This window comes from Podarcis filfolensis (genome assembly GCF_964270895.1).
Source record: "Podarcis filfolensis genome assembly, chromosome: 2".
NCBI classification, from domain to species: Eukaryota; Metazoa; Chordata; class Lepidosauria; order Squamata; family Lacertidae; genus Podarcis; species Podarcis filfolensis.
Window position 1 is genome coordinate 82,842,380 of NC_139605.1, and position 15,143 is coordinate 82,857,522.

Consider the following 15,143-nt stretch of genomic DNA (forward strand, 5'->3'; position numbering starts at 1 on the left):
TTTGAACATGCAGGCTCCTGGAGAGGAATGTGCATCCTTTTTCCTCCTCCCAAATCTTTCTTGCTACTGTGCTGAGCTAAGCCATCGTTTGACTTAACATGTCATTCAAACTGGGGCTCTTTTCACTAACCATGAGTTCCAGCTGGTGCAGAATTCAGTGGCCAGATTGCTCACCAGGACAAGTGGGTTTGAGCATGTTGCACCAATCCTGACCCAACTTCACTGGCTGCTAATTCATTTCTGGGCCCAATTCAAAGTGCTGGTTTTGACCTGTAAAGCCTTAATGGCATACGACTGCAATACCTCAAGGGCCACCTCTCCCCATAGAAACTGACCCAGACCCTGCAATTATCATCTGAGGCCCTTCTTTGGATGTCTCTCCCACGAGAGGTCTGGAGGGTGGCAACATAGGAACGGGCCTTTTCTATGATGGCTCTCCATTTATGAAATGCTCTCAACAGGGAGGCTCGCCTGGCACCATCATTACATAACTTTAGGCGCCAGGCAAAAATGTTTCTCTTCAACCAGCTGTTCGGCTGATTAACGTTCTATGGCTTTTTTAATGTGTCTGTGGGGAGGGGGGCATTATTGGTTTGTTTTGGTTTAGTTTTATTATGTATTTTGTGTTTTCATGTTGTGAACTGCCCTGTGATCTTTGGATCAAGGGCGGTATACAAATTCTCTCCTTCAGAAGGGACTATCTACCTGAATGCTTGAAGTCTGGGGTTGCTCCTGAGCCATCATTATTACTCCATGTATTCTCTGTCTCTCTCTTTCCATTCTGAGACTTAGTCTAAGATAATAAATCCCCAGGCCATATAGATGAATTCTGATTAAGTCAAAGAGCACACTATTTTATAAATGCATTGTATTTCCTGAATATTAATAGGTTCAGCAATTTCTTCCAACAGAGATTTTGTGGAAGAAAAGCTTGGGAATAAATACGTGGCAGGAAGATCTCTGGATTTTGCAACATCATTTGAGGAGTCTGGACCTTCAACCCCAATGTTCTTTATCCTCTCACCTGGAGTTGACCCCCTGAAGGATGTAGAGAAGCTTGGTAAATAAATGGTGTCAGTGAAATTGCATCAGTTAAACCAAACCCATGGCAATGTGCTAGCTACAGCAGGGAAAGAAGGAAGCCTTCTCTGGTGGGACAGTCTTTACTCTTGGGAAACCATCTCCCCTTGGCAGCAGATAGGTTCTGCTTGTTTGGCTTGCATAGAAGAAGCAAAGTTTTAGCAGCACTCCTGTAGAAACTTAAAGCTCACACTTTCATTTCCTCTTTATTTCATCTCCCTCCTCCTTTCCTTAAGGTCTTTCTTACTTTCTGCTCTTTTTAGTTAAGACTCAGTCAAGCAGGGAATGCCTCTTGTTGGACTAGTTTACCTTTATCAGATCTTCTCAACTTGCTGGCATCTACTACACTTTGGGCTTCCTCCACCTGATAGACACCAGGTGCTAAAAGCACAGCAGTCTGGCTTCCATAGGAACATAGGAAGCTGCCTTATGCTGAGTCAGACCTTTGGTCCATCTAGCTCACTTTTGCCTACAATGATTGACAGTGGCTCTCCAGTATTTCAGGCAGGTGTCTCTCCCAGCCTTACCTGGAGATGCTGGGAATTGTTCCTTCTGCATGAAAAGCATGTGCTCTGTCACTGAAGTGCATCCCTTCCAAGTTGTTCCTTCCAGCTTCCATGTATCCCAGCTGCTCTAGTAGCCACTTGGACAAGCTTGTGTTGAAATTGTCCTTCAAATCGCCCCATATGCAAATGGATCCAGATGTCTTCTTGATTGATTTATAGCATAAGCCGATTTAAAGGGCTGCAGATTGCAAGCAGAACTGAAGCAGGAGTAGACTGTGCCCACCTCAGATTTAGTTCAAGCAGGGATCTTCACATGATTGGCATCCTTGCTTCAGATTCTTGTCCATCCCTATGAAGTGTATGAAGCATGATTCTTTTCATGCAGTGAACTGGAGAGAAGGATTTTATCCAGTCCTAAAGGCCCAGTTTGGAGACTTGAGGGAAGGGATTCTATCAACAGACCTTGGATATAACAGCCTATGAGTGTGCAAAACACACAGCATTTCGGTGCCATATTCATAACCATGAGTATTGTAATCCTTCCTTTTATCTCTGTTGTTTATTCAACTTGCAACTTCAGTGCCTTTGAGAGAGGAAAAGCACAGTTTCTGTGCCAAGCAGTGGTGCCAGAATTCTGCCTTAGGTGTTTGCATATGCAAATCAGAATGCTCAGCATACAAATAGGTTTGCATTACAAATCCTTGCAGTTGTCTGTTTTATGTGTGAAAATGCCCTATGGCACATTCCCATTATTTCCCAGGTACAGTCTAGATCCACACTTAAGAGTTTGATTTTAATGGGAGCGTTTATTATTCAACTACAAAAGAGAAATTTAGCTGTTTGTCATTTCAATCTCAGGATCCTAACGCACGTTGATTGGGTTGCCACAGACTATATATATCATGGGTATGTGTGGGTGCTGCTCTTTCCTGCCCATCTTGATGATAGCTTGAAGAGCAAACCTTAAATATGTGGCTGGTTACAGCATATGTTTACAGAGCAGTGCTGTTTCAGCTACCTTCCCTACCTTTTATAGCTAACAGGATTCTTCCATTCCACCAGCTCACCTACAATAAGATTCTTAAGTTAAGCTGAAGATAACAGAAAGTGACTTGGGTGCTTTTAACAGCCCTAGCCCCCTATGTACCCTGGGCTGGTGTGTGTGTGTTTTCATAGGTACTATGGCTTTTTAAGATCAAGTTTGAGGGTACTTCCAGACAAGGGTAGATATGTTGCAAATAGGTCATTCAGACCTGATTTTTCTGTGTGTGCAACTGGCACACAAGAATCCACATGTGCAGTTCCATAGCTATAACCATTGTTTCCCATCCACATCAATGGGCAGCCATTGATAGAATGTTTCCATGCTGTGTGTTCTGGCTCTTCCCCTGAATGACTTCTTCTGTGGCCTTGATTACATTTTCCTGTTCTGGGCATTCACATGGACATTTCTGTAATGCCCACACACTTTTAATTCCCCCACCCATCCTTCTTGTGGATGTTTGTGTGTATTTGGGAGTGGGTAACAGCCACATCCCTTTGGTTTTGTTTAAAAAAAGTTTGGTTTTGTTTAAAAAAAAGCCTTGTACAAGGCTTACATTTAGCTGTGCTGAAATTATGATAAAGATGAGAGGTTTTGCATAATACCTCACTATTAAAAATGTAAAGTCCCAACAACTGTTATGTTCTTAGTCCTCAAAGTATTGCCCCACATGTGCGCATAGCTTCTCCAAACTGGGTTGTTGAAATAACAGCATGCCTTTGGTAATCAGTGGAAATAGGCATGCGCACAGTGCTCAGATGAGGAGCATGTGGAAGTTGGAGTGTGGCAATAAAGGAACCCACAGAAACATGACCCCACACACCACAAACTTCTAAAGGAAAAAAAATTCGGACTAGCATCTACACCAATGGTGACTGTGGATGCTCATTGGGTTATTTTTACTTACTGGATTTTCCATGGTAACATGAAATCCTAGGTTAAGCGTAAGAAAAGGAAGGGCTGATAATGTGATGATGATGTCATGTAGATGGTGCAAGAAACTTGTGCAAATGCGTAGCACTGATTCTACCATAAACGTCCATCAAGAAGCACCTTGAGGCCAAGCTGTGATGCTGTGTGCTTCATTGTGCTGAAAATACTTACTTTCCTCTTTCAGGGAAGAAACTTGGCTACACCTTTAACAACAGGAATTTCCACAATGTGTCGCTTGGACAAGGCCAGGAGGTAGTGGCTGAGAAAGCCTTGGACCTTGCTGCAGCAGAGGGACATTGGGTTATCTTGCAGGTATAATCTCTCTTTCTTTTGAGGAAAACCACTCCTTGCTTCTGTGTCAACTGCTGCAGAAACAGGTTAAATCAGCAGCAACTGATGATTGGTTTTGAAGTAGGGAACAGGTTGGCAGTATGACAAGTCAGCTGCTTTTCAGTAAGGCCAAATACATTGAGCTTAGTCACTGTTGCAGCTTGCAGATATTATGTGGGTTTTCACTGAAATGGCAGCAAGACCATGTCTGGTGACATCTCTCATGGGTGCACAGCTGACCCTTTGAGCACAGTACCAAGGTGTATGTTTGTTTCATGTTCTGTGAACCTGGTCCCTGTAGTCCTCCAGATGTTGTTGAACTGCAACGTACATCATTCCCCATCATAGGCCGTGCTGTCTTGGGGCTAAAGTGAGCTGGAATCCAATAACCTCTGGAGGGGCTGTAGGTTCCTCAGGCTTGCCCTAAATGCTTACTGCAGAATTCAGTTTTGTTATAGACAGATGTGCCTGTTGTCAGTTCAAGGGTTGCAAGTCCTAATGGCCACTGCTGTGTGCACTGTGTAAGGGTGTATATGAACACCCACACCCACCTGTGCCAGCATGGCCTTAAATTGCACACCAAGAAAATACGGAATCTGCAATATCTGTATGCAAATTGAGCTCATTTGCATATCTATACTTATTTTTCATAGCTGCTGTTCTTGCTGGGCATGGGGAGCAGCAATAAGGTGTGTAGCACTGAAGCCCCATCCTCTGGCAACTGGAAACCCTGCTCTGCAGCCTCTCCAGCTCTTGGTGTTTAGTCAGGCGATGCCACTTATTTCCAGAGCTCTAGAGGGTAGACACTTGCTCAGGATGTTGAATTCTCTTACAAGTACCAATTTCTACACATGCACTACTCCAAAATGAGTTGTCACCTTTTCCTGAGCTTTCCGCTGCTCACTTGAAGGTGCCAATTCATTTGAATGTCTCAGATTTTTAAAGTAAAAGCCAAAGGCAAAATCAGTCATTTTTGCCCAGCAACTGCAAGGACAGCTTGCCAATTAACAGTATTTTGACAATGTTTGAAAGGTGTTTTAGGCAAGATACTTGTAGCAGGATACTCTTCCTGGACAAAAGACCCCCTTCAAACAAGATTCTCACCCACAGAAAACTTTGCATTTCCCTACCCACTAAGCACCAGAGGAGCAGTAGTTAAAGAATACACATTTTGCTGGTGTTCATGGATGTCTGGTTGCATGACATACATGGGATCCAGCTACTATATGACAGTGTAAAAAGTTGGGTACTTAATTTAATGCAGGGCTTCCAGAATACTTTGCTCAGTCTAAAATGCCTAGCACCATCATGGAGCTACTTCCTGCCTGCCCCCTCCCCTGCCCAGGCTCTTCCACTGGGGAATCTGATGCAGTCAGAGGAATCTGATGCAAGGTACCTGGGGGTACCAGCTCTCATTGTTAGTTCTTGCAAGAAATGCCTCACTGTCCTTAAAAGGGCAGCTTGTTTCATAAGTTCAATTTTAACCAGATAAACAGTATGCAAATTCTAATCCCTTTCTCTAGCTGTTTGCCCAGGTTTGAGGAACTCAGGCATCTCCTCAGTGCCTTGTTTCCCCTGTTTGCAAAGTGTGGATGATTTGATCACTGGTGCACTTTCCAGACCGCATTTCTCTTCCAGCCCAGCAGGCTCAGCAGAGATGGTAAATGAGATGGAAAGGTGCTGTATATGCTGTCAGTGTTGTGATTACTGATAGATTTAAACCTGGATTACACTGAGCCAGGGATTTGTGGTTTTACTTCAAAGTTTGTTCTGGGCTTGACTTGGTGTTGAGAAGAGAGGAGGAATGGAATCCTGTAAATGTGACCATTCAAAGTTTTTTTTTATTTGCCGAGAGATTGCTTCCTATTAATATTTGACTTCCCAAACTATGAGGGGCTAGAGTTGCCCAAGGAATTGTGATCCCTTGAACACAGGTGGCAGCAAGGCAGCTATTTTTCTTTCTTCAAGGTTTGTGTTCTCTCTTAAAGTATCTGTTATATGGCTGCAGTTTCTCTTAATATTTCCTTAGTTCTTCAGCTTTTGCTGGGAAGTGTTAAACATAATGTTAAACCACCATTAATTAAATCATTAAGTGCAAACCAGTTTAACTATGTGTTCTGTTGGCAGTAAAAAAACCCCAGCAATCTGAAGTCATTGATTTGTTGTTGGCTTGTGAACCTTAGATTCTTTTAACTATGGCTTCGTATTACAAAGAATTCTGTTGAACTCATGTTCTGCTTATGAGCATCTAGCTGGCCACTGTGATAACAGTGTGCTGGACTAGATGGGCCTTTGGCCTCACCCAGCAGGGCTTTTCTTATGTGTGAACCTAGCACCCTTCCTTAACCATGGTTTGTTTGACCACCACACTCCAGATGCTCACTAAACTACAAAGGCATGAGGCAATAGCAGCTGTAAAATGAAGCAAACTTTGGAGAAACGAGCACGGATTGTTTGTTCGTCTGTGGGAACGCTTGTATTTACTCATGGTTTGTTAAACAAGCAATGGCTTAGAGTTATGTGCAAACCAGATGAATGTGTATATGCTGCTCACAAACACACAGTAGGGTCCTAACTCCCATGTTGCAGCTGGTGCTGGAGATTGGACACTTACTTGTCAACATAGTTTTTTTTAAGATTAGTCAAATACATTTCCTCTTTTAGAGAATTCAAAAGAAGTGGAGTCTCATCTTATGCTCTTATGTCAACTTTTACACAGAAAGGGTTCCCACTGTAAATTTCAATAAAGTATGATAAACAATGAAAACAACAATCAATATTGAAAACAGTCAGTTCCTTCACAGAAGAAGGGAAAGCAGTAAGAAAACATAACAAACGTCCATAGTTGAACAGGAAAGCTGGTTTCAACTAGCCCAGTGTGCCAGCAGAAGCCAGTGCAGGGACTTCCTCTAGCATAGAGGGAGTTTCCCCTCTCTTCCCCACCATACCCCATCTGCACCTCTCCCCAAATCTGCTCTGTGGAAGGTCAGGAGAACTCGCAGCAGAGAGTACAGGAAGAGGGGAGCGGGGAATGCTTGCACTGATGGAATGACTATATTAATGTGACGTTGAATTCCACCCAAAGTCTGTAACTCTGATTCTTCAAGCCCACCTAGGGCTGGCTGTGACTGTGAGCAGGATTCCTGCATTGCAGGGGTTGGACTAGATGACTCTTGGAGTCCCTTCTATGCTTCCTCATGCCCCCACCTTACATAATATGGTTGAGCTTTCATCTTGTGCCCTGCAACTGCTGTCTGATAAGGAAGAAGCAGTATTTGTCCCCATTAACATTCTGCATTCATGTAGAGTACCTTGAGAGAGATGCCATAGCTAGGCTTCCATAGCAGTTTGCTGTTAGTGTGGTGGGGTACGTGAAGCCTGATGCTGCACATGTGATACCACTGATGCCACACTTAGCTCTTGACCTAAACTTTTTCTCCTTTAAACTCCGACTCCAGAAAAAGCAATGTCGTAACTTCTGCAAAGTAAAGCAAATACTTTGGTTTGTATCCCATTTTTTACCAGGAAAAGTCCAGACGTGAGCTCGTCCTAATTTAACCACAGTCTTTATCCATTAGTCAGAATGTCACCACCTTCACTCAGTTGATTGACTTAATTGAATTCCTGAGTGCCTTTTCATTTTCATACATTGTTGCTTCAGTGAGCTGGGTTCATGTACTAAATTAAATAACAATGAGCTGCTCAACCAGAGCAATGCACTGATCAAAAGCTTGGCAGAGATTTCCTTATTGCATGTTAAATAATTGGATTACATGTCAAACACTTGGGGGGGAGGGTAAGGAGTTTTTTTACGCAAACAAGCCAAGGCAGAACTGTTGTGTACCATGTGCTATGTGCTTAAAAATAAAACCCACCACCAACAATTACCTTCAAGGTAACCTTGGGTTCATTGCCAACCAAATTAGAATTCCTTGATGTGTAGAAATTAGTCAGATTAAATGCATTTGCACATATGTGCATGTGCTTATTTTGCATAATTTATTCTGCTTCTGCCAACTACTGGGCAGGATAGCGAACCATGCTTTGGAAACTGATCTGAGCCTCTGAAACTTCACATATATGCTAATAGGGTCTGAACTGCCAATGAGTGACTCAGAAAGAGATCTTGGGTGGATGGGGATCATGCAAATACTTAATGGAGGCCAGGGGCAGCAGCTCAGTGAAAACGCTGAACCCAGTGTATAGCAGCTGTGGAAAAAGACAAATTCCACGCTAGGGATCCTTAACAAATGGATGGAAAATAAAGCTGCAATTAGCACAACACATATCTGTAGAGAAGCAACACTTGTGCTCAGCTCTAGTCACCACACCTCAAAAAGGTGCATAAAATTATGTATATTGCAGACAAAGTGGATAGGAAAGTGGAAAAACTTCTTCCTCTTTCATAACACTAGAACCTGGGGTCATCAAGTGAAATCAAATGTTGGAAGATTCAGAACAGAGAAAAGGTAGTATAGGCAACCCACAGCTTTGCTTGGGTGGTGAATGAATGAATGAGTAAATAAATAAATGGAGGGCAGAGAAAACCCAATCTTTGTTTGTTTATTTATTTCCACCCTCCTACAGCTGTGATTGTGGGCTTACCCTCCTTTGGGAAGGCGGTGTGAGTGTTCTGGCAGCATCCCAGAGCCCTTGCAATGCCTTCCAAAAGCTGGGTATGCAAGGCACTGGCCTATGAGAAGGCAGCAGGAGGGCTGTAGGAACCTGCCAAAGTCCTTGCACCAGCTTCCCAAAGCCAGGTAAGCAGCTCTACCACTTTGGGGCAGGGGGAAGGGCAGTCCTAGGGATTCCTAGCTTTATGCATTTTTGCATTTATATGTGGACCCCCAGATATGAACCTTCACATAAGATGCGAGTTACCTGTACTTCAAGAAGCACATAGCAAAAGCTTGGATTGCTTTAAAATGAATTTAGACCTATTTGTTGAGGATAAGCCTATAAATAGATAACAACCATGATGCTTATATTTTACCTATTTACTACCGCTAAATACCAGTTGCTGGGAATCACATTTGTCTAAACCCCTTTTAGAGTCATCTAAGCTGGTGGCCATCATTTCTACTGACTTCCATAGTTTAAGTGTAAGGAAGTTATTTTCTCCCACTTCAGCTCCCAATTTAGCTTCATTGAATGACCCTGGGTTCCAGTATTATCTCCACACCATGCTTAATTTCATACTCCTCTATAATATCTCTACCTACTTGCATTTTTCTCTCTACAAAAAGAGCTTCAAATGCTGTAGCCTTATCTCATAGTGGAGTTGATTCAGACCCCGATTGCTTTGGTTGCCCTTTTTCTGCACCTTTTCCAGCTCTGCAATATACTTTTTGAGATGCCAGCAAGAACCAATCTGTCTGCCACGGCTGACTGCACAGCGTCTTCAGCAAGGCCTTCCAGTCAGATATTGGAGGCCTCAAAAGTTACGCTTTGATGTTACCCTGCCGATTTGCAGAATGGGTTCCTTCCACCTTTGTGACACACCTTGGGAAGATGGTCCTGGAAAAGTGTCTGTAAAATGGGGAAGAGAACCTCCTGGTACTTTTACAGTATACCTCTGCTGACTGGTGTGGGAGAGAATCTGTGGTGAACTAAATTGCTGGTTTGTACGGTACTATTTCCAGGAGTTACCATAGCAACGCCTACGTCTTTATGATCCATGTTTTACCTTGTAAGATGTACAAGCTTAAAGATGTTTGGGAGTCTTCTTTTTTTTTTAAAGGAAAATTCAAACACCTACACATATTGTTGGTGTGTGTGTGTGTGTGTGTGTGTGTGTGTGTGTATGTGTTGTTATCCATCCTTGGACTCTTTCCCAATCTGTTACATATGCATCCTCGTTCCTTTGATTGCTATATACAATCTGTCTCCCTGACAGGAGCATGCACACATATGCTCACACTCCTACTCACACCCGTAGCGCTGCACAAATGGCAGTTTCAATTTTCGAAAGGTGTGTGTATATGCACATTTTGTCGCAATTTTCAAAACCCAAAGTCCAGAGCGAGTGATGAAAATACCTTTACTGAAAAAGCGCAAGGTACTTCTGATGAATCATAACATAAACATGGCACCCAGAAGGAGCAGCCCTGCATAAAAAAATGGCAAGGAACTCCTGTGGGTTGCTTCATTACCAAGCCCACCTTTCCATTGCATGCAGCACATTTCAAGCCTTAGATGGATTCGGAAATCCACTGTGCATTCGGAAATAAGATGAAGGGAGGGGGCGTAGGCTACTGCCTTCAGCCTGAAAAACCCTCTTTTCTGAGAACATATCTGAGATTTTAATCCCCCCTCATCCAATAAAAGAAGGCAGCTTTGCAGAATTAAATACCCTCCCTAGTTTTGTTGACACTACCCCACCTGCGCTGCAGGGCCTTGAGATAACCCTAGGTCTGGGGCACTGCAAAGGATGCAGAATGTTGGTTAGGCTGCCAACAGCTGCTGCTGCTGTCTCTTGCAGGAGCAATTGGGGAGGACCTTCATGGGGGAAAGTACACCTGCCCACCGCTACACCCCAAGGAGCTGTTGGGAGAACTACTCTTCCTCCTGGAGAAGTTTAGTGATATGGTCCTCTTGCCCGGTTTCTCTGGCCACAAATAGAGTGGAGAATTTTGAGAGGCCATTTGCACACATCTCTCTGTTTATCAGCTATGGACAGGAAAAGAACCTTTGGTGGTTGTGGATCACCATCTTGTCTTTACTGACACAACACTGTGTTGGGGGATAAGACAGAAAGTAAGGGGCTACATATTACAAAGCATTTCTCTTAAAGAAAATAGAATGCTAAAACAGTGTGATCCCATGCAACTTTACTCCAAACTAAGTCCTGCTATCTTCAGTGGAGTTTACTCCCAGGGAAGTGTGTACAGGATTCTAAGCTTATGGGCAAGTTACTAAGGCAAAAGTTGGTGGGACTTTTATCATCGGAAGATCTAAATAAAAGAGGTACCCAGCTAGAACAGTTTAATTTTAGGTGGTTCTACTAAAAAAGCTTGGTAAAGTCCTTTGTAGCACCATGGGTCTTGGAGCCATTCAGGTTTAGTCCATTATTCTTCTACCAATCAGAACAAGAAAGTTCAGGAAGTTGAATTTTGCAAATTGATGGGCTTGGTGCCATTATTGGTGTAAATGTAAAAGTGCCTGTAGTGGGGTTTTGAGATGTCTGTGCATGTATTGCATTTTGAGCAGCGACAAGCTGCAAGAGTAGTCTTGCTATCCAGACAGTATTAATCAGCCACATCTCATCAAGGTAACTGAATAGAAATAAATAAATTAGCACCTAAATGCAATGGGAAGAAAAAGCAACAGCTGTTGCCATATCCTTACAGCAAAAGGTGCAGTCCTGAGACTGCTTATTACACAACAGCCAAAAGGTTCAATCTCCTAAAGAATCCATCTTCATTACACTCTGTGGGGAGTGCCTGTTCTGTTCTGTCAAATTTTATCCATAGAAATTTGGGGTCTTTTTACACCATCCTGCTTGTACCTGAATCTCTTATGCCTGTCTGAGTTACTGCATGGAGAGCAGTATAAGGTGCCTGCATTTCAGGGCTCTGTGGGAGCTGTTTTGAAGCTTCAGTTGAAGTGAAGAAGACCTTGCAGTGCTGTCAAATTTCACAGCAGTGTTCCATTTGCTTCATAAATGTTTTCTGTGCTATTCTTCTTGCTCCAGTTGTCTTTAATTGATCCAGTGCACCCAGTCCTGGGTTCATGCCCAGGATTCAGTCATGTGAACTGGCTGTGTATCCAAGCAGCGCACATGGCGAAGTACTTTGTAAAACTCTGCTCCTATATGCACTGATTTGTGTGTGCGGCATACACCCACATTTTTACTGAGCCACTGCTGAACATATTTGTGCAGCATTGGATGCTTCCGTGGTGGCATAGCAACATTTGGAGTTTGCATAGGAAAAAATGGTATCCAGGCCTACAAGGAACAAAGTGGTGTTGTATTATGCGCGCACACACACACACACACAGCGCTACTTTACACTCTACCCATGTGTCAGTGTAATTCCAAGATGGTGAATTGGTAAGAGGGTTGTTAACCTCTGGAAGGATCTGGGATCACCCTAACTAATTTTGGAGTGTTTGTACCTCTATCGCTAGACAAGAGCCAGGAATGGTGTCTTTTTCTGTCCCTGTCCAGCTTTCCATTATCATGTTATTTATTTCATTTGCTCTGTGGATACATGTGTTGCACATTTATGCATACTGAGCAGGGGGAGAGGTGGAGAAGTGATATGTGTGTGTGTCCACATATGCATTCCTGTACAGTTGCATTATTTTTATTTATTCTGTCTCCCTGGTGCAATACAATGACAATATTGCAATACATTGACAATATTAAAGTACCAAGAATAAAACAATTAAAACACACAAAGTGCACAACATTACAATTCACTTGAAAACAACAGATTAACCTCTTATTTATCTTTATGCAAAAACTTAGATCCCAGCTCTCCCTCTCCAACATGGAGTCTTCCAAAGCAGCTTACATAAGTGAGGCAGTCAATAAAGCACTGCCTTTAAGTATTAGAACCAGAAATTCAGCAAGTGGATCTCCTGATAGATGTGCTGCATTGTACATTGGACTGTTTCCCAGCTATCATCTAGAGTTTCTACCCCTTCCATCCCAATCCTCTACTCTATCCAGTTGTTGTTGTTGTTGTTTTTAAAAAATCAAACTTTTAAGTATACAGTATCTGCGGAATGGCAGATATGCCAGCTTGATAATTTATAACAGCAGGTTCCCTATCCTCCTACACGCCCCCACCTTTCTCTTTGCTTTTATGTCTTCATTCATCAATATGGCCTTTGATGAAATCTTTAACAAGAGAGTGACCATCAGCTGGCAGTGAGAGGCACAACTAGCCTGAAATTAACCAGTTGGTTTTTTTAAAACAAAGGCACCTACACTGTTGTTGAGCACAATGTGAAATGTGATTTTCTGGGAACTGGCTCAGATTTCAAGGGTGAGTTATTTGATTGGAAATTATCAAGCAGTTTCATTTCAGTTGTATATACAGGAACTTTGTTTTGTCTGGAAGAAATAGCGTCACTTCACCAGCAGTACATTATTCTAACAAATGGAATAACATCATCCCTAAGAAAACAAACACACTGAGCTGTTTCCTTAATTGCTAGTTATTTGTCCTGATTATTTTGCATTTCAAAGTGTATAAAATCCACATCCTTTTATGTGCAGCTAATGTCTGTGGAAGTGAATTACAGTGCTGAGGGTTATTAGGCAAGGTATTTCCTTGTGAAGCTGTGGGGGAGGGGGAATGGAGCACATTTCACCTCCTGGAAAGGGTCTGTGTGATGTCTGTTCAAACCAGCTGCAGTAACAACCCCCTTTTCTCCTGCTAGAACATCCACCTGGTGGCCAAGTGGCTGAGTTCCTTGGAGAAGAAGCTAGAGCAGCACAGTGAAGGCAGTCACCCTGCATTTCGTGTCTTCATTAGTGCAGAGCCTGCGGCTTCACCTGAAGGCCACATCATACCACAGGGCATCCTTGAGAACTCCATCAAAATCACCAATGAGCCCCCAACAGGAATGCATGCCAACCTCCACAAGGCTCTGGACAACTTCAACCAGGTATTAGCCCACTATCTCAGGGAGAATCTCAATGTTCTGCCACAACAGCCAGGAAGAAGATCAGCCTAGCAATTAGCCAATGCACCCAGTGTGGCACGCATAGCTGTGCACTGGACTGGGAATGGCTTTACAGAGACTCACTGAGATAAAAACCAAGTGCCATGTTTCCACCGCTGTGTTGTGCTGCTGTGTGTGTCCTTGAGCGTTGCTAATTGGAGCCGCCGTCTGTGTGAACTGGGGAAATTGCTAGTGTACTTTTGCAGTCTCCTTAAAGCTTTTCCTGTTCATACTTAGGCATTTTCTTGCATCCCTTAAAATGGTAATTTGGTGCTTGTCACGCCATTACTGTGATGGTTTCCCATTGGCAGGGAGACCAGCAAGAACCCTCTGTGCAAGGCTGCTATGCCTTGATTGGCCATCCTGAGAAGGAGGACATGGGAGGGAGTGGGTCCCCTTGCCCATAGGTGTAAGCTAGCACTACCTAGGAAGCATTATCTGGGGCTTCACTCCCTTGGTGAAAAGATGTGTGTTGCTGAACTCTGATGATGGGCCTTGCCATTCCATTGCAGCATTCTCCTGGGTAAGAGCTGGAATCTGGGCAGATGCAGTTGGGTGAGGACCAATGCTGAAACTCTGGCTTATTTTGTTTTTATCTACTTTCATTCATAATCCCAGGCTCAGGAGGGAGGAGGGGGTGGAACTTTCAAGATTTCCTCATTCCCATCCTGCCTCTGCAAATCAGATAGTAATTAATGTTCTCGAAATGGCTGGATTATTACAAAATATATCTTATCCTCCAAATCCTGCTGTACGTGGGAGCAGTGGCTTCACACCTCATTTGGCTGCTTTGAGCTGCTGTTAGAACTAATGCAAGCAGCAGAGTCTCACAAAGAGCTTATTATTGTATCAATTTTATATAAAGACTGTGGTTTGGTATTGCATCAGCATCATGTTGCTGTTTTGGGTTTGCAGCTAGAGAGACATGTGCAGTCAAATAAGGACAGGGTGCATTTGTCTTAGAGCTGCCTTTCCCTTCCTTTTGCATCCTGAAGCTTGGAAAATTTGGGGAAAGAAGTCAATTCCTGCTTCTCTCGCTTAGTTACACTTTTAAACCCATGTGTCAAGAGTCCATGGACGCCGGCTGGCCCACCTGCTCTCTATTGTCCTGCAATTTGTCATAATGAGCCCAGGTGCACTGGCCATAACTCCTAGCTGTGGGCGTATTCTTTCTCTTTAATTCATGGGGTTAGTTTGAAGATGGCAGTATTGTTGGGCTGAAGGTCAAATACAGAGGAGCCCTTTCTGTTGTTGGATGATTGATTCCATTGAAAGTGTGGTGACCAGATGTAGTAAACAGTAAAAGAATATGCCCTCTGCAGTCATCCAGACTGCAGCACATTATAAGGTGAACTACAGAAACGGCCAAGATCTGCCACATCAGAAATGCTTATAAAACAGGAAAAGATGGGACAAGTGGGGTTATGCTTTCTTATTCTACATAAGTTCTGGAAGCAAGCTTAAATATTTATTTATGTTTGTGATATTTTTAGTTGTGGATTTCATCAGATGTAAAGCACTTTGAAAAAATTAAAATGTTATTTACTTGGCCTGATAATAATACCGTATTTGCC

At 43.1% G+C, this 15,143-nt stretch overlaps 1 protein-coding gene across 3 annotated transcripts in view; it reads left to right on the top strand.

Moving 5' to 3' along the window:
* DNAH9 (dynein axonemal heavy chain 9) overlaps positions 1-15,143 on the top strand; it is a 188,131-nt gene that overhangs the window by 154,701 nt on the left and 18,287 nt on the right. For all 3 annotated transcript variants that reach the window (XM_083597636.1, XM_083597637.1, XM_083597638.1), the window contains 3 exons: positions 912-1,060; positions 3,746-3,873; positions 13,285-13,512. In XM_083597636.1, coding sequence (XP_083453762.1) covers positions 912-1,060; positions 3,746-3,873; positions 13,285-13,512 — 505 coding nt within the window. The remainder of the gene's footprint in view (positions 1-911; positions 1,061-3,745; positions 3,874-13,284; positions 13,513-15,143) is intronic.